Genomic DNA, 21,266 nt, shown 5'->3' with positions numbered 1-21,266 from the left:
TGTTTTTCTTTCATTTGCGAATAATCACACTAACTGTTGTCACCTTCTCACCAAGATGCTTGGCGATGGTCTTGTAGCCCATCCTAGCCTTGTGTAGGTCTACAATCTTGTCCCCGACATCCTTGGACAGCCCTTTGGTCTTGGCCAGAGAGTTGGGAATCTGATTGATTGATTGCTTCTGTGGACATGTGTCTTTTATACAGGCAAGGAGCTGAGATTAGGAGCACTCTCTTAAAGGGAGTGCTCCTAATCTCAGCTTGTTACCTGTATAAAAGACACCTGTCCACAGAAGCAATCAATCAGTCAGATTCCAGAAATCTTGCTGATTGATGGGGGATCAGAAACTTATTTTACTAATTAAAATGCAAATTAATGTATAACTTTTTTGAAATGTATTTTTTCTGGAATTTTTTTGTTTGTTTGTTGTTATTCTTTCTCTAACTGTTAAAATAAACCTACCATTAAACTTATAGACTGATCATTTCTTCGTCAGTGGGCAAACATACAAAATCACTGTAAAGGCGTCTGCTCAAATGATGACATTTTTGGTAGAAAATGTGTTGTATCAGATGTGAAGGAAAGCAGCTAGTGCATTGGGCATTCATGTGAACCTCTTTGTTACTGTTTAAAAAGCTTTCATTTGTGTTATTTAGTAGTCTTAACTGAAAGCTGAACAGGTATTATATAATATTTATAGTACATAATTTGTCTCATAAGAGAAAAAAGTCATTCATGCACTAATTCATTTTTCTTTTGTCATTGACTTACATGGAGGAGTATTTAAACTCCATCTCCTTTCTCCTCTTTTCAGTGAAGTTGGTAATGATTCCGCCATTGCGCCTTCCTACTTCAAACCTTTTCAAGAAATAAAAAAACTTTATTGCATTTCACAGTATAAATTATGACCAATCAAACATAAGCACATTTTCTTTTTGTAATAATAAGTGTATTTTGGTCACTGGGTTTATATTACTCCCTGAAGATAAGAGTGTGAAAGAATGTGTCGTTTCATGCAAGTACGGACAGAGAGGGAAGCAGTGACTTTATTTTGTGGATAAATAGTTCCTTGATAGGATGAATCATTAAACCAGTCTATCAGAACAGTTCTCACATTTTATTTTCATTTTCTTCCCTTTTATCCTGTACAAAGGAAACCTATAGATGCTGATATTGCATGACCATGAACATAATTTTATGTTTGGTCTGTCTGTAGATTATTAACTTTGTCTTTCTTCAGTTTTTTATTTTATTTTATTTTTTTTTTTTTTTTTTTTTTTGCATGGCAAAATGAGAGAAACACCAAACTTTGCTTTACAACCAATCAAATGATATACTGTTAATACAATTTGATATTATTTCAGTGCAGTAAACAACTAGTTCAGTATTTGACATGCTTTAACCTGTTTAAATTCAGTGTATTCCAGTTTGACACAAACCTGACTAAACCAGAATAATTCCATTAGAAACCTGCTTAGGTTAATTTGTCCTATTTTTATCACTTACCTGTAAGTTTTTTAAATAGGTTAACAGTCGATCAACGACTGATGGTTTCAGGTGTGTGTAACTGCAGCCTGGAGATCTCCAAACGGAGGTGGGAACTCCAAAATGGGGTCGTAGCTCCAAAATAAGCTCTGGCTTCATCCCATTGACAGACAGGCACATGCCACGCATGCGCATTTTTTTCCCCCAATCCACTTCAGTGCAAACTCTGCTGCACAGCTGATTCTAAAGATTTTATTGGTTGTCACAGCATTGATTTCCTACTATACTATGCTACAAAAAAAGCTAACCCATAAACCTACCCCACACCTGACCCTAACCTTAACCAGTGAAACTGACTGCACGGCAGGAGTGGTGCTGAATAGCGTGGCAGATAAACAGTTATTAAGATTATGCTATAAGATTGCCAGGTCTTTCCGTAAAGTATATTTCATGAAGTATATATTTAATATATTTTCATCAATATAAAGCCCCAATGCTTAATTTTCTAGTACACAATTATATTTTTCCCAATCACACTACTATATGTTAAAAAAAAAAAAGCCCTATCTTTTGTTCAAAAATGATGTTCATATCACATACAACCCTGGTATTCAGCTGTCCGATTTTGTAAAGTTGCTCATTCTACTCTGAATTTAAGCATGGAAATTACCTCAAATATAAATTAATTTCATAGTTTTGCCTTCAGTTAGATTAGGTTATCAAGAAATTTGCGGTGGATCAAAGGTAAATATATATATATATGTATATATGTGTGTATATATATATATATATATATATATATATACTGTTTAGTTTGTTGCACAGATCGATTGTTTCGCATCTTAACACCTCAATGTATCATCATAAGCTGCAGGAGTTTCATTTGTTTTTGTCTGTGTATGTTTTTTTTGACTCAAAGCCGTGGATCCCATTGACTGCTATTATATGACTGACGTTTTGAGTTGATGAAGAAACAAAGTCACCTACATCTTGGATGCCCTGGTATAAACATCAAATTTTCATTTTTGGGTGAACTATCCCTTTAAGTGTGGCTTTCAGGTACTTCATTCACCACTGCTGTATTCTTTATCAAGCTTCTCTGAATCTCTCCCTTAACTCCAGTGATGTCAGAGCTCTGCCTGTATTTACACATTTAAACATGTTTCTGCCAACTCTTATGCAATGCATATGCAGTAAGATTACTGTCCATATGATGGAAATGTCCATTTTTAATCCAAAAACTGGTTAACAAACAACAAATCATTGTCTTATTTCAGTTTTATTCAAAACAAGATGGTATAAAACAACAAAAAAGTAATAACACGACCAACTTTTTACATTAGCTACACAAGTTTTACAAAACAAAAGTGAAGAATATTCAAAAGCAGGAGGGAAAGTATTCGATCCACTGATACATCATCCATGTAACATTATAAATAAAAGGATTCCATCAGTACAATCAGACCTGGAACCTCATGTCTGCAGTACATATCATGCAATAACATGCAGATCTGAATCAGTCAGTGAAGAAAAATCACAGAAGAACTTCACTACAGTCAGTTAAGAAGCAAACACAAGTATGGGGAAATGCAGCAGAAGATCCAGATGTTCTAGACCGGAGAGAATTGGAGCTGACTCTAGGGGTTTGGTTTGCGTGAATATCATCTAGGATCCATTAAGCCGAGTAATCCTGCAATACCAACCAATTACAATCAGTAAAAAACACTCCACAGACAAAGTATCTTACAAACAAAAGTAAACGCTTCTATATATGAATTGTAACAAAAATAATTGAGAACTACACACTACATATAAAGAACTATATAATACACTGGAATTAATGAATTTGTATAAATGCATCTGTGTGATTGACATTCTTAAATTTACATATGTAAGAGAGAAGTACTGGACTTACTGCTCTGGGTTTCTTGTTCATCTTCATGTCAAATCTGTAAGGAGGAAACATGCATTAATCAAGGGTCTCAACATGGTCAGATAAACAAATGAACCTGATTAAAAGCCTTCATGCAACTAACTAAAAAAAACCCCACCATGTCTATGAACTCCACAAACATGCAGCTGAAAAATAAATGTAAAACCAAACAAAACCAAAAAAGAAACTGCAGCGACATCTGCGAACGATCAGGTAGAAGCAAGCGTCACAGCATTCATCCACGTGACGTGGACGGCCCTATGAAGCTAACGGACAGAAGACACGGGAGTGAAAACAGGAAGTAAAATTGAGACTTACTCAAAGTCATAATCAAACATGCCAGAAGGGCTGAAGGGGTCAGCGTTAGGAAGGAAGAGAGCATCAGAGGTTAGTGCACTAAACTGAGCAGCACGTCAATCCCACAGTCTACTACAAAGGGTATCAATGTGTGGGTTTACACCTTCGGTAGTACACTAGATCAGGGGTGCCCAACCCTGTTCCTGGAGATCCCTCTTCCTGCAGAGTTTAGTTCCAACCCTGATCAAACACAACTGAACCAACTAATTAGGAACTGAAGGAGCACTTGATAATTACAGACAGGTGTGTTTGATCAGGGTTGGAACTAAACTCTGCAGGAAGGTAGGTCTCCAGGAACAGGGTTGGGCACCCCTGCACTAGATGAACAACAGCACAGACACTAAAGTATCCACTCTGGGGTGTTAATAAATATAGGACCCTAACTAGTGTGCATCTTATTTTATCTAAGCTGATCCTGGTTGTGATCAGTATCCAAAAGAAAGACAGAAAGATCAAGTCAAGGGGGTTTGAAGACAAGAATCAAAACATGGGTTTGAAGAGCAAATTACATCAGTATTGTTAATGGCTGGAATATGCAACGGACATGAATTTAAAAATTATTTAATTTATTAAAATACAGTTTGTTTTAATTAAAATGCAAATCACACAAGATAAACTAAAGGTTTTCCAATATTTCATTCAAATATTACACCAAATATTCACTGTGGCAGCAAATTGTGTTTATTTTGCATGACAATACAAATTTGCAAGAGTCTGAATTTTGTTCTTAAGAAACAATACAATCTATTACGTACGATGGTGATTTCGTGGCATGCTAAAAAATAAAATCTAAAAATACGAGATTAAAGTTGCATTATTTCAAGAAAAAAAAAGTCAAAATATTTTGAGAATAGTCAAAATTACAAGAATAATGTTCAGCGGTGCACATTTGGTCCGCATGTGCGACCAAAATAAGAAAATGCGCTGTGTAAATAAGTTCAGAGCGCGCATTTGCGTACCGACATGGTTGACAGCTGTTAATACACAATGACCATTTTAGATCGACAAACTGTAATACTGTATAAGATTTCTATTCAAACTGAAAGCGTAATTCTAGGCTATTCGCTGCCGTTTTCAAAACACAATAAAAAAAAAAGTGACATTTCATTCACTGACGCTCTTCACTGAACGCTCTTCAAAGCGGTAAACCCAGCAACCCGCCAACCCGCCAAAAAGCTTGCTAATTTAGGTTTAAAATGATGAAAATTCATATTTAAGAGAGTAAATATTACCATTTTATTTTTAAGTTTACCATAAAATAATAGTATTTTTATTTAATACGCCATTTTTTTATTTTAAAATATAATTGTATTTTTTTTTTAATTAAAAAAAATTATAAGTAGTCCAATGATATTATTATCACTATTATTAATTCATTTTTTTAGAGTTATATTTAATGGGTCACACTATGTGCAACATGAAGAACAAACCAAAATTCCAGGTACTCTTATGAGAATAAAACTGATTTTCTAATTAAATAATAAATAAAATAAAATAATAAATAGAATAAAATTTTATTCTAATTTTTATACTCTAGGCTGAATCAAGGAAACTAGCTCCTCAAAATCTTCCTTCTCCCGTCCATCTATTACAAACGTGAATGTTAAAATGAAGCATACTCTCTAATCAAACAAATCTGAAGTGGACCAAACCAGCATCAGATAAACATCAGGACAGAGTAAGAGACCTTAGTCTGGATCCACATGAGAGGAAAGTGCAGATAAAGATACTGAAAAGGAGAAACCAAAGCAAATTGAGCTGAGCAGGAGCCACAGCACTATGAAACTGAAGTAAAACCCTCCAGTATGGGAAAACTGCTCCCATATTCAGATGTGTCCGAAAGACATTACATCAAATATTTCACAATCAAATAACATTAAATAACAGTCTGTTTCAATTAGCACTGCACCAGTCAGAATGAAGTTGTAAGTAAAGAAACATCTTTTATCCTGGACCCCAAGGGCCTGCTGGAGATCAGGTACCTGTGTCTGTTCTTGTTCTTGCGTTTCTTGTGGCTGCTGTGGTGGCTTCCTGAGGAAGACGAAGCAGCTTTCTGGGGTTTCAGATCCTGCAGGGCTCCATCTGCCTCTTCTGTGTCTTCCTGGCTGGGTTCGTTTTCCTGGTTTTGGAGATCTGGAGATGTGTCACTCTCTGTTCCACTGCCTGGTTCGCCTAAGGAAGCAGAAGAAAAGGAAAGTTTACAAACTAGAAATGATAAACATATTAAGCCACAAAAAACACTGAAGCACAGCAACTTATGCATCTTACAAAGGCATCAAATAGGCTATTTCTCATAACTGCATATTTGTGCATCGTACGCACAATCAAAAGTCCTCAATGCTCATTTGACAATACCAATTGTTATTGGTGATGCTCAAAAATGCTGCCTAGGTAGACACAAGCTTAGTAGGTTTTAAAACAAAGCCCAAAAACATAAGATTGACAGAAATCTTTTGCAGACAAAAGAAGCTTTAGATTCTACTCACGTTTTTCATTCATATGATCAGGAATTCCTCCAAGAGCACAAACAGCCTGTATGAGGAAAAAAAGTAATTTAGAGAATTTACTAAATTATTGCTCTAATTCTTTTACTTATTATATATGCACAAAGAAATTACATATTTCTAAAATACTGACCGCCACTGATGTGACGGAGGACTTGCTGAAAAGACGTTCTGCTTCCTTGAACTTCCTATTCCTCCGATCTGTCTTACTATTTGAATTCCTAAAGTAGAAGAAAGTTTGTTAACCTGTATTTCTTTAAGATTTACACATCACTGAACCATGTGAAATAAAGTCACACTCACTTTTGATTGGTCAGATACCGGTCCCATCCTCGAATGATGTTACCATACATCTGAGTGTCCTCCAGGTAACTGCCTTCAAATGCATAAATCTGTCTTTCTAGATTCACTAAAGTCTCCTGTTAAAAGATGCAAATAATATTTAGCTGCAGCTGTCAATCATACATGACCTACATATAATAAATATAAATTTCTCTGTGCAGTTCGACTTCGTTTGTTCATTTTGTAAACTGAAGCTGTGCACAAGTGGCATGTTTTATTATTATCATTATTACTGCTGTATGTTGTGCATCAGGAGGCGCCACAACAAAAGCGGCTAACACGGTTAGCGCGTTAGCATAAACATACAGTAACGTTAGTTACTGGAATATAATTTTGATACGTGTAGTAGAAATAGGTTAAATTAAGACTTTATGGTTTCTAAATACAAACACATATTCATACCTTCATTTTAAATTATTTCTAACAGTTTCAGACTCGTGTTAGTATGCTAACACAGACACTGCTATATTAGTGCACATTTCAGTTTCAATACGTGCCGCATCAACACGGGTTTTAGAGTTGTGTACATTCAGAAACGTTTATAATTACCGCAAGCTCTTGTTTTCTCTTGACCAGCTCGGAAAGCTCACGGCGGGTGTCGGGGATCTGCGGTGGAGTCGCTTTGGCGTGCATCGCCATGATGGAGTTGAGCTGCTCAATGACCGAGAACAGCTGAACAGGACCAGCTGACTGCAGTACTGCGCATGTCCTCCGGTCCGAATGGGGGCGCGCGTTTCGCCTCTAGAGAAGAATTCGAACCACCGAAGCTCAAAAAATAAAATCAAACAAACGTGTATTTCTTCAAACCTACAACGGATTACACTAGGAATTTTAAACAGTAGCAGCTTTTAGAATAAGGTCGGTGATTAACTTTAATTGTAGACGTTTGTACGTGTTGCTGTTCGAATGTAGAGAGAAAAAATACTGTTGTGCCTACTTCAGTTTTCAGTTCCTTAGGCCTTGCGGTTTAGCAACGATCATTTTTAGGACATGAATTTAATTTAATATTTATACATTTATTATTTCCTTCGCATTTTGATCAGGTTTTGATTTTTTCATATGACGTGTCCTCCTCCTTTGACCAATGAAACGCGGGCGTGGATAGGAAAGCCACGCCTCCCTGAGTTCACGTTCTGCGTACTGTTTCTAGTTCTAGCCACTATGAAATTTCTTTGCCTTCGGCCAACAAAAACATTGAGCGCGTTCGTGTCCCGCTTTCTCGCGCTTTCTCCCGCTTTTTTGTCTTTTCTGTAATTTTACGCACACCGTGGCCACAAAGCGGCGACAGAGTATTTGTTATAAAAACAACTTTCCTCGCATTAACTCATGTATACAAGAATAAAAGCCTATTTAAGGACACATTTTAAACGGGAAGGGTAATTTTATTTATTTATTTATTTATTTATTTATTTTATAAAGGACAATAGCAACTATTTATATAGTTGCAATTGTTAAAATATATTAATTCAATAATAAAATATAATAGATTTACTTTTCCCTGATTGGATCATTATAGAATCGACATCAATTGTAAATTCATTTAAGTGCGTTTAATGTATTTATTTCCTTTGTTATTGACGTTTGCTGATTAATGTTGTTTACTAGTAGGAAAGGTTAACTAATCTAAACTAAACTAGCTTTTCCGAACTCTCGGCGTCACGTTTACATGTTGCCTTGGCAACACAAAGTCAGTCCAACATAAACTCAGAGTGAGTTCACCTGCAACAGCATGAAAACAACAGAACAGGTATTTTTCTGTGTTAAATCGATGTTTTTATTAATAAATAAAGACTTTTTATGTTTATCTTTTCTATCCCCCTCTGCACTAAGAAAACTACATGACATTCAAGAAAAAGAAAGCATGGGTAAATTATACAAAGGCCTGAATGAATGTAAGTGATTTGCCATGAGTCTGCTAAAGTGTTTTTCCTGTATTTATTCTTAATCAGAGCCGTGTATTTCTCTCTGTAGTTCATGGATGTGCTTCATCCATTCCAACCAAATACCAGACAATCATCATCAGCAATGAAGAGAAGAAAGGCTTTTCCTCACAGTCAAAGAGGTTTCAAGATCACCTGGTGAGTTGAATAAATAAATCCAGCTCTCCTATATTCATTTGTTATGGTTTATACAGTTTGAGTCTATCTATCTCTCTATCTACAGTCATGTGAAAAAGTTAGGACACCCTATTGAATTTCATGGTTTTCTGTATCAGGACATAATAAAAAATTATCTGGTCCTTGGCAGGTCTTAAAAATTGGAAAGTAAATTCTCAGATAAACATCATAACATGACATATCACACAGTGTCATTATTTATTTTAAAAAAATACAACCAAGAGGGAAAGACCATGTGTGACAAAGTTAGGACACCCTGTGAGTCAATTGCCTGTAGATGCACTTTGAGCAGCAATAACCTGAAGCATTCATTTTCTGTGTGAAGTCTCTCACACCATTCTGGAGGAATTTGGACCACTCTTCTTTTCAGCGTTGCTCCAGTTTATTGAGGTTTGTGGGCATTTGCTTATGCACAGCTCTCACCACAGCATTTGAGTCAGGATGAGCTCTGGACTTGGACTGGGCTATTGCAACACCTTGATTATTTTCTTTTTAGCCATTCTGTTGTAGATTTGCTGGTGTGCTTGGAATCATTGTCCTTTTGCATGACCCAATTTTGGCCCAACTTTAGATGTCGGACAGATGCCCTCGCATTTGACTCTAGAAACCTTTGATATACAGAGGAGTTCATGGCCAACTCAATGACTGTGAGGTGTCCAGGTCCTGTAGCTACAAAACAAGCCCAAAATTATCAGCCCTCCTCCAGCGTGTTTGTTTTTTGGTATGAGGTGTTTGTGCTGATATGCTCTTTAGGTTTTCACCAATCTTGGTGCTGTGCATTATGGCCAAACATCTCCACATCGGTCTCGTCTGCTCAAAGGACATTATTCTAGAAGACCTGTGTTTTGTTCAGATGCAACTTTGCAGACCTAAACTGTGCTGCAATGGGGTTTTTTTAGATAGAAGAGGCTTTCTTCTGCCAAGCCTTCCAAACATGCCATTTTTGTCCCATATTTTTCTAATGGTATTGTCATGAACTTTATAATTTAACATGTTAACTGAGGCCTGTAGAGTCTGAGGTGTAGTTCTTGGGTTGTCTGCCATTTCTCTGAGCTTTACACTTTCTGATCTTGGGTTGAATTTTCTGGGACGTCCACTCCTGGAAGGAGAGGTGTCTGTTTTAAATGTCTTCCACTTGTGAATAAACTTCAGATTGTTTGGAAATGGCCGTATTACTCTTCTCAGATTGATGGCAGCAACAATTGCTTCTCTAAGATGATTGCTGATGTCTTCCCAGCAAGCAATTTTTGGTCTAAAAAACGTATATTAGTCGTTGAAACACAGCCTAGACGTCTAAAATAAGGTTGTCATTGGGCTGTCAGTGAAAATTTAATAGACGTCTGAACATAGCCCTAGAATAGACTATAAATATATATATATATATATATAAATATATAGAAATATAGAAATAAAACCAAACACCTTGTAAACGCTGTTGACTTTGCTTACATGATGAAATATCATATATCTCACAAGTATTTTGCCAAAAAATGACATGTAACTAAATTCAAGATTATTTGGTCTAGAAGTGGGTTACAAATAGCCGGACTATATCGGGTCTATAGTTAAACTAGACGTTGAAATGACGACTATTGCTTGCTGGGTTACCTCCTTGGCACTGTGTTAACACACACCTGAAGGCTCCAGACCAGCAAACTGCCAAAGCTTATGCTTTTATAGAGGTGCTCAGACTTGCTGATGATCAGTTAATCAAAGGTATTTGATTAGCAGTGCTTGACTGTTATTTACCCTCTTATTTCCAATGTTAACAGTAAGGGTGTCCTAACTTTGTCACACATGGCGTTTCCATTCTGGCTTTATTTTTGTTCAGTAAATAATGACACGGTGCAATTTGTCATGTGTTGTTGTTCATCTGAGGTTTCATTTTCAAAATTTTAAGACCAGCCAAGGACCAGTTTTTTTTAATGATGTCCTGATACGGAAAACCATGGAATTCAGTAGGGTGTCTTAACTTTTTCACATGACTGTATCTATCTATCTATCTATCATTTCAGAATGAGAATCCAGGGCCTGGTTCATATATCTGTCATGCGCCTTCTGAGGGGTGTAGTCCTTCATTCTCTAAGAGAGGAACAGGCAGCTTTGCTTCAAAAGTGAGACTTTGATCAGAGATTTTATGATTAGTTTAAGTCTTCATTTGGCCTACCTATTAATTGACTTGCACTGTTTTGAAATATACTATTATGAATAATGTTACTGACTGTTTTCATATCTCAAGGCCGGTCGTGTGCCCCGTAGCTTCCAGAGATTAAGCCCAGGACCTGATGCTTATAACCTTCAGACGTCTCTACTGCACAAGCATGATTTTAACAGAGGAGAATCCAGAATGTTCCGTCTGCCTGTTGCGGTACAGAAGGAAACACCAAAAAATGAAAATCCTGCACCAAATCAATATGATGTATGTATCACTTTGTACATATATCTTTAGATTTTGTTGGAGAGACTACATTAATGTTATTTGTGAATGCTTACAGTTTTTTTTTAATTTGTTGAAAAAAGTGTAATGTGCTCACGAAATTTAAAATATGGTTATTTTAGTAATGTTGTGAAATATTATTACATTTGAATTTTTAATGTATTTAAAATGTAATTTATTCCTGTGATGCAAAGCTGAATTTTCAGCATCATTACTCCAGTCTTCAGTCTCACATGATCCTTCAGGAATCATATGTAATATTCTGATTTGCTGCTCAAGAAACATTTATTATTATCAGTTTTGAAAACAATTGTGCTGCTTAATATTTTTGTTGAAAGCATGCTACATTTTTACTCAGGGTTCTTTGCATCAATAGTAAGTTTAAAAGAACATCATTTATTTGAAATAGAGACCTTTTGTGACATTATAAATGTCTTTACTGTCACTTTTGATTTGATACTTGAACTTTTGAATGGTAGTGTATGATTTAATTCATGTTGTTGTCAGGTGTCTTATAGTGCTGTGAACAGAAATTCAACCATTTCGGCTCAAAGTGCATTTCGCTCTAAAACCAGACGGAGTCCCAGTGTCTCAGACAACTTCAAAGGACCCTCTCCATGTGAGTAACTCACATATTCGACCAGTTTTAGAAACAATTAAGTTAAAGCTCTTAAACATTGTATTTGCTGTGCTATATTGCTGTGCTATTAATTAATTTGTTTATATGTGACCCTGGACCACAGAACCAGTCATATTTTTGTGAAAATTGAATAAATAATCTTTCCATTGATGTATGGTTTGTTAGGACAATATTTGACTGAGATACAACTATTTGAATATCTGGAAACTGACGGTGCAAACAAATCTAAATATCGATAATCGCCTTTACAATTGTCCAAATGAAGTTCTTAGCAATGCATATTACTAAAAAAAATAATGTTTTGATATATTTATGGTAGGAAATTTACAAAATATCTTCATGGAACATGCTCTTAATATCCTAATGATATTTGGAATAAAAGAAAAATCGATAATTTTGACCTATACAATGTATTTTTGGCTATTGCTACAAATATGCGCGTGCTATTTAAGACTACTCATATTAATGTGCCAAACAAATAAAAGAAAATATGACGAATCTGTCCATCTCTATTCTCATTCTGAAGGCCACTATAATGTGAGTGACGTTGTGCTCCACAAGACGTCTCAAGTTCCCATCTCCTGTTTCAAATCCACCACTGCCCGGATCCAGCCACCAGTGAGAAACAACATCCCTGGACCAGGAACCTATAACCCCTATCAACCACCAGAACCTGTGAAGAGAATCGTTCTCCCGTAAGTGTTCAGTCAGAAATGCAATAAATTTACACCCATAGGGTTTTCTTCCATGTTGTTAAGAGCAAAACCATGCACTGGTAGAACATGTACTTTTATATAATGATTTTTGTCAATTTATAAATGGCCATCTAAGAATTCCATCACAATACACAGAAATTTGATATATTTAATATATTAAAACACCTGCTTTTATCATTTACTAGCTTTTCAAAAGTAAAATAAGAATAGTCATGGATATCTCAGATGTCTTGTTCTTCATGGATTAAGAGGTGTCACTCTAAGAGGTATCACAAGATCCTGTATCTGTGCAGAAGGAGACACTACTTGGGCTTATCAGCTCCTCCTCTCATACCCACCAAAGACCCACCCTTCCCTGGCCCAGGACATTATGACATAATAAACTACAATCGTCCAGTCAAACACCTTGTATCTAGTGCTGCCTTCCTGTCTGGGACAAGCAGGTGGATGCAAGACATCAAAGGGCAGGACATACCTGGTCCAGGTAACACTTACATAATCTTTACTTCATTTAAAGTAGAGTTTAACTGTAGTGTTTTAAGTTTATTATGTATCTATGTACTGAATGTCATAAATTTCCTCCTAACAGGTTTCTATGAACCCATGGTCCTTTCAAAGACATCGTTCTTGTATAATCCTGCAAAAATGTGGATACCAGCCTAAAACAAACTTATTTTAGACAAATTTTAGTAAACAGCTGATACAGATTTTAAGTATTTGTGTGCTCACATTTTATAATAATTTTAATAATTGAGCTGTGAACTTAAACTGCTGTAATGAATAATTAAGATTTTTAAATGTTTTTGAAATAAGTCTCTTATGCTCACCAATGCTGCATTTATTTGATTAAAATGACATTAAAAACAGATATATTGTAAAATATTATTATTACAATATAAAACAACTGTTTTCTATATGAATATATTTAAAATGTAATTTATTACTGTCACACAAATCTGAATTTATATTATTAGTACTCCAGTCTTCACTGTCACATGATCCTTCAGAAATCATTCTAATATGCTGATTTACTGCTTAAGAAACATTTCTAATTATTATCTTTATTATTACATTATATTTAGTCTATTAGTATGTTGATTTTAAAATTATGTTTTACTGGAAACCTTGATACACTACCATTTAAAGATCTGGAGTAAGCATGATTTAAAGTAAGAAAATATAAAAACTTCTATTCAGAAAGCATGCATTAAATTGATCAAAAGTGAAGTAAAGACATTTTAAATATCCCAAAAATAAATGTATTTTAAATCAATGCACTGATAAATGTTCAATTATGTTTGTATCTTGAAAAATGTATTGCGGTTTCCACAAAAATATTAACCAGCGAAAACACTGCAACAAATATAAATAATAGGCCTATTATTAATAACTGAGCAGCAAATCAGCATATTAGAATGATTTCTGAAGGATCATGTGACACTGACAGCTGAAGTAATGGCTGCTGAAATCCAGCTTTGCATCGCAGGAATAAATAGCATTGTAAATATATTATAATAGAAAAATAGTTCACATTGTAATAATATTTCACAATGTTACTGTACTTTTTTATTTAACACTAAACGAATCAAAGCATTCTCAGAAACACAAAGCTGCTTTCTCTGTCTGTCTGAGTCACGTCTGAACAGCTGAAAGTCAAAGCAGACACAGCTGAGCTCCAAACCCTTGATCCCTCAGCAGCTGATCCTGGACCTGCTGGACAGTCAACATGATGATGTGAGTGATGTGCTTCAGCTGATCCTGGGTCAGTAGTGTAATACAGGAGTAGGAGCAGCTGTTGCGGGAGAGGAGGGTGTGGAGGTCCGGGTTCATCTGAACAATGCGAAAATCTATGAGGGGATTTCAGACAGTCATGACATGAAAATGTCCTCTGGAGCGTCACTGAATGACCTCTGGACAAGGTCAACATTATGTATAAAAATTATTCATCAGGGCTGTTTTGGACTGTTTAATACCACCTTTATCTGCTTAAACATTTATAGATTATGATGTAAATAGACAATTGCTCACCAAGGCTGCATTTATTTGTTCAAAAATACATTAAAACAGTAATAATGTAAAATAACTTTTTTATTTCACTATATTTTGAAAAATAATTTATTCCTGTGATGACAAAGCTGAATTTTCAGCATCAATACTCCAGTCTTCAGTGTCACATGATCCTTCAGAAATCATTCCAATTTGCTAATTTGCTGCTCAAAAACATTTCTTATTATTATTAGTGTTAAAAACAGTTAATATTTTTCTGAAATGCATACTATAAATATACTCAAAGTTCACCGCCAGGATTCTAAGGTGTTCTGGGTGGCTGCCGGGACATTGTTATGCAGTTACTGAGGTGTTCTGAGTGGTTAGTGTGATGCTTTTCAGTTGCTAGGGTGGTTACTAGGTGATTACTTACTTTAGAATGTTCTTTGGGGAACAATAATTGGTTCTTCTATGACATTTAATTGTTAAAAACACCCTTTTGAACCCTTTATCTTACTTCAGATCTTTGAGTTCTAGATCTTTTCATTATGGGAAGCCTTGCAGTAAATACAGTTGGTGAAATATTTGGAGTAATAAGAGTGCAGAAATGCAGAATGTTGTCCACCCATCCCCTATGTCGCCTGTTGCTGATATCTCAAACCCTGCAGCTGTTCAACCACCCCCATCAGCAGCTGTGAATATATTCATATGCTGACCTCACCATTGTCCAAAACAGCTTATCATGTTATTATCATGTTTATATAATACAGCTTTCATAAATCTTAGCTGTTAGAGTATTGTTATGTGTTTAAGAGGTCATGCTTCTTGTGATGCTATTGGCCAACACAGCCTAAAAGGTCATTGCACATCTCATGTGAGAACCTCAAAATGGAAAATATCTACTTGTCATCTGCTCACCTTTATGATGAACCTATAGGTTGTTTCTGTTTGTTGAGCACAAAAGATGTTTGCACACAATGAAAGTGGACAGTGACCTAAAGTTGTCCAAAAATAGCTAAAAATGTGTTATTGCTGACTAAAATTAAAAATACTAAAAATCATTATTGTTCATTTAAATAAGCTGAAATCAAATTTAATAAAAATATGAATAACCTAAAAGTATAAATGTTAATGTTAAGAAATTTGAAATGGCAGCACATAATTCTGAATTTTTGAAATAGAAAATCTGAAATAGTATTTTCATACTGCACTAATATGTTTTCTTTACCACTTAATAAAGTTTAACATAATATCCACTACCAACCAAAACGTTTTTGAATAAGGTTTTTCATGTTTTTAAAAAAGTCTCTTCTGCTCATCAAGCCTGCATTTATTTGATCCAAAGTACAGCAAAAACAGTACAATTTTGAAATATTTTTACTATTTAAAATAACTGCGTTCTATTTGAATATATTTTAAAATGTAATTTATTCCTGTGATTTCAAAGCTGAATTTTTAGCATCATTACTCCAGTCACATGATCCTTCAGAAATCATTCTAATATTCTGATTTGCTGCTCAAAAAACATTTATTATTATGTTGAAAACAGCTGAGTAGATTTTTTTTTCAGGTTTCTTTGAAAAGAAATTTCAGAAGAACAGCATTTATCTGAAACAGAAATCTTTTGTAACATAAATGTCTTTATCATTACTTTAGCTCAATTTAAAGCATCCTTGCTAAAAAAAAATATATATATATATAGTATAGTATAGTGTATGTTACAAAAGCTTTTTATTTCAGATAAACTCTGATCTTTGGATCTTTCTATTCATCAAAAAATCCTGAAAAAAATGTACTCAACTGTTTTAAATATTGATGATGATAATAATAAATGTTTCTTGATATTAGAATTAGATTTGTGAAGGATCATGTGACACTGAAGACTGAAGTATTGATGCTGAAAATGTAGCTTTGATTACAGGAATAAATTACATTTTTAAGTATATTCAAATAGAGTTATTTAATTTTATTTTAAATGGTAAAAATATTTCACAATATTACTGCGTTTGCTGTGTTTTGGATCAAATAAATGCAGGCTTGGTGAGGGAAGAGACTTCTCTAAAAAAACATTAAAAATGATCCCATTCAAAAACTTTTGACTGGTAGTGTAGATCAGTGGTTAAAGTGCCAAAATTGCTAAAACTAAACCTGAAATGAAAATAAATTAAGCAAAATATAAATTAATAAAATACAAAAACTAATAAAAAAGGCAATATAATAACATTTAAATGAAAACTGAAAAATATTTATAAACACTATAACAGTACAGAAAAAGTATATAGTATATTTTTTTAATATTTTGAATTTTGTATTTTCATTTCCATTTTCAATCTAGTTAAAGTTTTAATAATTTTATTGTTTTGCCGTGTTTACTTTTTTTTTTTTAGTTTAATTTTTTTTTATATAGTTTTTTTTCCATCCTAAGACTAGCTGTCTCTCATTTTCCGTTCTCATATATATTAGATTCTTAAAGTAACTTAGCCACACCGAGAAAGCAATTTCCAATCCATTTTGTGTTTCTAATCATTTAAACATATACTGAGACCCATTCAAAATACATTTGACTGAAGTGCAGTGAACTTGTTTTAAAGAAGACGCCAGCAGCTTTAAATTGGGCTTCAAAAAAAGCCTTAAATTTGCCCTTCATATCTGTTAGTGATGGATGATGCACATCAGTTGTTGAGTCGATCACAAAATACCTTTACTCGTATCAGATTTTACATCTAACCTCTTTACTATCTGTGGTTCTGCCTTTTGTTTCAGTTTGCAGACCACATTAGAAGAGCATTTTGATGTAAGATCTTAATTACAGATTACACAAAACCCATCAGCATCTACTCGTAAACAATCTTGATTCATGTTTTAAAGCCTATTTGTGTCCAATGTGGCCCAACCCGACCGCATTCTCACCTATGTCATCTCAACAAAGCCTCTTTTTATCTCATCTGCGTCGTTCTCCATGGCAGCGAGACATAACTAAGATGATTTTAGGCAGGGTATACGCAATGCGTGCGCCATCACACCGGATACATCCCCGGGCCTCTGTGCTGTACAGATCTCAATTGTTGAACTCATGACTGATTGGATCTACATTTATCTCCAAATGCCCACAAGCAGGGACTAAAAGCAGTCTGAGAAACTCTCCGCCTGACTGCTGTGCATGGTGTGTTTTGACCCGTGTTATTTTTAACATTTTTTTTTAGCTAATCATTTTAATCTGCATGTTTTATACATTTACTGTAAATGATTATGTTTTGTAAGTGTAGATTATTCACACTAATGTTTAAGTGGTTCAGTGCAGGTATGCTCCACTAGTTTGGTATTGTTGGCAGGGTTTATCAGTGGCACCAGATGGCTGATTTGCTTCGTGCTGCTATAATGGCCTGATTTCAACTCTTAAATGCCCTAGTTAAAGTATTAAATAAGACCAGAATCGCACTGATTTACACATGATTCAATCCAGTGGGAAGTATAATGACATTTCCGGCAGTCTCAGATTGGTGTGGTCTCAGTTATAAGAGTCCGAGGGTCTTTGACTGGCGCTGTATCAATTATTATAATTCAGTTCTTAGACTTGGTTTATTTTAGTATGTCTTTATGCGGAGAACTGTACTTTTTGAACCAATGTGTCCAATCAGTGTTATTTAATCACTGAGATACTATAATAATAATAACAATAACAATAATAATAATAATTGTTATTATTTTTTAATATTTTGTTTTTTGTTTATTTAATCATTCAAAATTTGTATGCGGACACCTGTACTTTTTGAACCAGTGTGTCCAATCAGTATTATTTTATCACTGAGATACTATAATAATAATAAAAATAAATTTTCATTAATAATTTAATTTTAAAGTTTTAGTAGTTAAAGTTTTAGTAGATGTGTTTTTTTTTCCTTTGTATTAGTTGATTTAAAATTTTTATTTCAGTTTTAGTTTTAGTTAATTTAGTATATCAAAATTTTACAATACATAATATGCAATATAATTTGCAATATAATATGTATTTTTTAAATAAATACTGTTGTTGTTTTTCTTGTTATTTTTTGTACGTAATACTAAAATAAAATATTAAGCATTTTTCAAAACAATTGTTTAGCTAAATGCACAAATTTATATATATATATATATATATATATATATATATATATATTAAGAAATAAATACTTTTGGTGGTGGTGTTATTTTATTTTTTTTCTACATAATACTAAAATAAACTATTAAGCATTTTTCTAAACAATTGTTCAGCTAAATGCACAAATGTATGTTCTTTTTTAAATCAATAATAACAACATTATTTTTAATAATTTGACATTTGTCATTTGCATTTCCATTTTAAATTTAAAGTTTTAGTAATTTTGTTGTTTTTTCCCTTTGTATTAGTTGATTTTTAATTTTTATTGCAGTTGTAGTTTGTTTTTTTTAGTATATCAAAATTTTTAAAAATATATATTTATTTTAAAATAAATAAATACGTTTGTTGTTGTTATGTTTTTCTATGTAATACAAAAATAAAATATTAAGCATTTTTCAAAATAATTGTTCAGCTAAATGCACAAATTTGTTCTTTTTTAAAAACACTTAATCAATAATAAAACATTTTTTTAAATAATTTAAAATATTTTTTTCCCTTGCATTAGTTGGTTTTTAATTTTAGTATACCAAAATTTTCTATACTATAATATTTTTTTTAAATAAATGAATGCTTTTGTTTTTGTTGTTTTTTTCTACGTAATACTAAAATAAAATATTAAGAATTTTTCTAAACAATTGTTCAGCTAACTGCACAAATTTATGTTATGTAAAATCACTTAATAATTAATACATTTTTTCAATAATTTAACATTTGTAATTTTCATTTCCATTTTAATTTCTAAGTTTTAGTAATTTTGTTGTGTTTTTTTTTTTTTTTTTTTTTGTATTAGTTGGTTTTTAATTTTTATTTCAGTTTTAGTATATCAAAATCTATAATATATATATATTTTTTTTAAATAAATAGACACTTGTGTTGTTGTTATTTTTTTTCTATGTTATACTAAAATAAAACATTAAACATTTTTCCAAAATAATTGTTCAGCTAAATGCACAAATGTATCTTATTGTTTTAAGTCACTTAGGGAATAATAAAAACATTATTTTTGATAATTAGAATTTTGCCATTTTATTTTTAAGTTTTAGTAATTTTGTTGTGTTTTTGTCTTTGTATTGGTTGTTCATTAATTTGTATTTAAGGTTTAGTTTTAGTTTTAGTATATATTAGTTTAGTTCATTTTAGTATGTCGGGATTGCAAAAAAAAACAAAACAAAACAAAAAACAGAAAAGCAGAATATAATATTTATTTTTAAATAAATAATTTGTAATAATAATAATAATTATTATTATTATTATTATCATTATTATTATTATTATTATTATTATTATTATTGTAACTTAAATGTAACTTTTTTTTAAGTCACTTATGGAAATAAATATATTGATAAATATATAATGCATTTGCAGGCCCATCAGGTTATAGTGTACATTTGACGATTACTGAAATGTGGGATCCACCTCAGTTTTCCAGCGGGACACATTCAGGGACGTGTACCCTTGTGCCTCCATCCTGATGCCGCAGATCCGGCTTTTAGAAACCGAGAGGGGGAGCCATTCTGCAAAAACCTACAAACCTACCTTTTCCTCTACAGCACCTGATAAGTAAGTATTTTCTTACATTTAAATGCCTTAATTAGAGATGTAAACACGGAAAAAGTGTATATAACCATCAATTAAGCTTTTTAAAAGTGCTAACTGCGTGTCAGTGTCCCCCATACAGATGAATGGTACGCTCCAGTGGATAGGCAGAGACCGTCCCGCATCAAGCGGCTGTATTCAGCGAGCGGCTGCTGTGTGGTGGGCAGGGCCCCGGACTTGGGCCCCCCTCTTTTTCTATCTTTAGTTTTCACAGCTGAGATCACACATTTCAGTGGGAATAGCGAATTTGATCAATCATCGATTGTATTACTCGTTTAATTGAGCTCAACTGTTTGTTATTGACCAGATTTAAAGGGCCACTGCATTCGGGTGTGTTCAAAACTGGGAGTTCCTCTTTTTCACGCGTCTCTTTTGGACCCTGTAATGGAATGACTGACTGCAAACCATGAACAAAATGGAGAACAAGGCTCTAGAGAACAGCTTTGAAGAAAAACTGACGCTGTCTGACAAAGGTAAGTACAACTGAAATTAAAATAGGTACAAAATGTTCACAAACCCCTGAATAAACGCAGTGGTGGTCTGAGGACGCAGACTATACAAGTGGAGTATTAATATGTGCGCGTATTTTCAGTCATGTCATAGTGTTTTTATTTTGTATGAACCTATTATTATGCTAAACCTTGTTCATTTAGGTTTCTGTGCCACCTGTCATTAAGAGAACAACAAAAGTAGCGGCCCATATAACGTTACGCATGACCTGGATAACGGGTTTTCGCATGAGCAAAATTTGGCGTGTGATGTCAACACTCTTAATTTATTGTACCTAACTTGATCATGACATTATATTCGCTGCTTTTTAATCATTACTATATCTTCACCAGAAAAACATTCGAGCGTTTAAAAGGTTTTATATGGATTTAAGCGCAGTGCCGGTGTGCGCAAAACAGCCATGCGCATGTTTAATTACCTGCTACATGTCTATTACAGTCCTCATTCAGCACCAAATTAAAGCCCACAGATTCTTCGTGGTTGCCATAATGATTAACCCTCTTATTGC

General features: G+C 33.7%; 4 protein-coding genes across 11 annotated transcripts in view; 2 read left to right on the top strand and 2 right to left on the bottom strand.

The window, feature by feature from the left end:
- Positions 1–1,587, bottom strand: part of LOC127182401 (E3 ubiquitin-protein ligase TRIM39) — a 303,683-nt gene extending 302,096 nt beyond the window's left edge. Inside the window, exons 1-2 of the mRNA XM_051137702.1 lie at positions 1,504–1,587; positions 769–855 (exon numbers count right to left, since the gene is read on the bottom strand). Coding sequence (XP_050993659.1) covers positions 769–835 — 67 coding nt within the window. The 5' untranslated portion in view covers positions 836–855; positions 1,504–1,587. The remainder of the gene's footprint in view (positions 1–768; positions 856–1,503) is intronic.
- Positions 1,588–2,742: 1,155 nt separating this feature from the next.
- meaf6 (MYST/Esa1-associated factor 6) lies at positions 2,743–7,316 on the bottom strand. Of its 2 annotated transcripts, XM_051137732.1 has the most exons (8): positions 7,168–7,316; positions 6,580–6,695; positions 6,410–6,497; positions 6,259–6,304; positions 5,755–5,944; positions 3,734–3,763; positions 3,398–3,431; positions 2,743–3,172 (listed from the first exon to the last, which is right to left on the bottom strand). In XM_051137732.1, the coding sequence occupies exons 1-8, from the start codon at positions 7,255–7,257 to the stop codon at positions 3,158–3,160; spliced, it is 609 nt and encodes a 202-aa protein (XP_050993689.1). In that variant the 5' UTR covers positions 7,258–7,316; the 3' UTR covers positions 2,743–3,157. The 2 variants fall into 2 exon arrangements, with proteins under 2 accessions (XP_050993689.1, XP_050993690.1); XM_051137733.1 differs by lacking the exon at positions 3,734–3,763.
- Positions 7,317–8,129: 813 nt separating this feature from the next.
- stpg1 (sperm-tail PG-rich repeat containing 1) lies at positions 8,130–20,527 on the top strand. Of its 4 annotated transcripts, none has more exons than XR_007829796.1 (10): positions 8,130–8,365; positions 8,449–8,510; positions 8,590–8,696; positions 10,751–10,849; positions 10,975–11,154; positions 11,680–11,791; positions 12,339–12,507; positions 12,822–13,012; positions 20,018–20,212; positions 20,317–20,439. XR_007829796.1 is itself a non-coding variant. In XM_051136544.1 (10 exons), the coding sequence occupies exons 2-10, from the start codon at positions 8,480–8,482 to the stop codon at positions 20,525–20,527; spliced, it is 1,239 nt and encodes a 412-aa protein (XP_050992501.1). In that variant the 5' UTR covers positions 8,231–8,365; positions 8,449–8,479. The 4 variants fall into 4 exon arrangements, 3 of the variants coding, with proteins under 3 accessions (XP_050992503.1, XP_050992501.1, XP_050992504.1); XM_051136544.1 differs by having other exon boundaries at positions 8,231–8,365; positions 20,074–20,212; positions 20,317–20,527; XM_051136546.1 differs by lacking the exons at positions 20,018–20,212; positions 20,317–20,439 and adding an exon at positions 13,118–13,394.
- Positions 20,505–21,266, top strand: part of map7d1b (MAP7 domain containing 1b) — a 53,867-nt gene continuing 53,105 nt past the window's right edge. For all 4 annotated transcript variants that reach the window (XM_051136543.1, XM_051136541.1, XM_051136542.1 and 1 more), the window contains exon 1: positions 20,505–20,721. In XM_051136543.1, coding sequence (XP_050992500.1) covers positions 20,655–20,721 — 67 coding nt within the window. In that variant the 5' untranslated portion in view covers positions 20,505–20,654. The remainder of the gene's footprint in view (positions 20,722–21,266) is intronic.

Source organism: Labeo rohita, chromosome 19 (genome assembly GCF_022985175.1).
Source record: "Labeo rohita strain BAU-BD-2019 chromosome 19, IGBB_LRoh.1.0, whole genome shotgun sequence".
NCBI lineage: Eukaryota > Metazoa > Chordata > Actinopteri > Cypriniformes > Cyprinidae > Labeo > Labeo rohita.
This window is presented reverse-complemented; position numbering and strand designations above follow the sequence as displayed.

Excerpts from the sequence above, each read along its gene's own strand:
- meaf6 (XM_051137732.1), bottom strand. The coding sequence starts at position 7,257 with ATGGCGATGCACGCCAAAGCGACTCCACCGCAGATCCCCGACACCCGC. Across the intron at positions 6,305-6,409 it reads CCTCCGTCACATCAGTGGCG|GCTGTTTGTGCTCTTGGAGG; the intron begins GTCAGTATTTTA and ends TTCCTCATACAG. Across the intron at positions 5,945-6,258 it reads TGATCATATGAATGAAAAAC|GCGAACCAGGCAGTGGAACA; the intron begins GTGAGTAGAATC and ends CTGCTTCCTTAG.
- stpg1 (XM_051136544.1), top strand. The coding sequence starts at position 8,480 with ATGGGTAAATTATACAAAGGCCTGAATGAAT. Across the intron at positions 10,850-10,974 it reads CAGGCAGCTTTGCTTCAAAA|GCCGGTCGTGTGCCCCGTAG; the intron begins GTGAGACTTTGA and ends TCATATCTCAAG. Across the intron at positions 20,213-20,316 it reads TCCTCTACAGCACCTGATAA|TGTCCCCCATACAGATGAAT; the intron begins GTAAGTATTTTC and ends ACTGCGTGTCAG.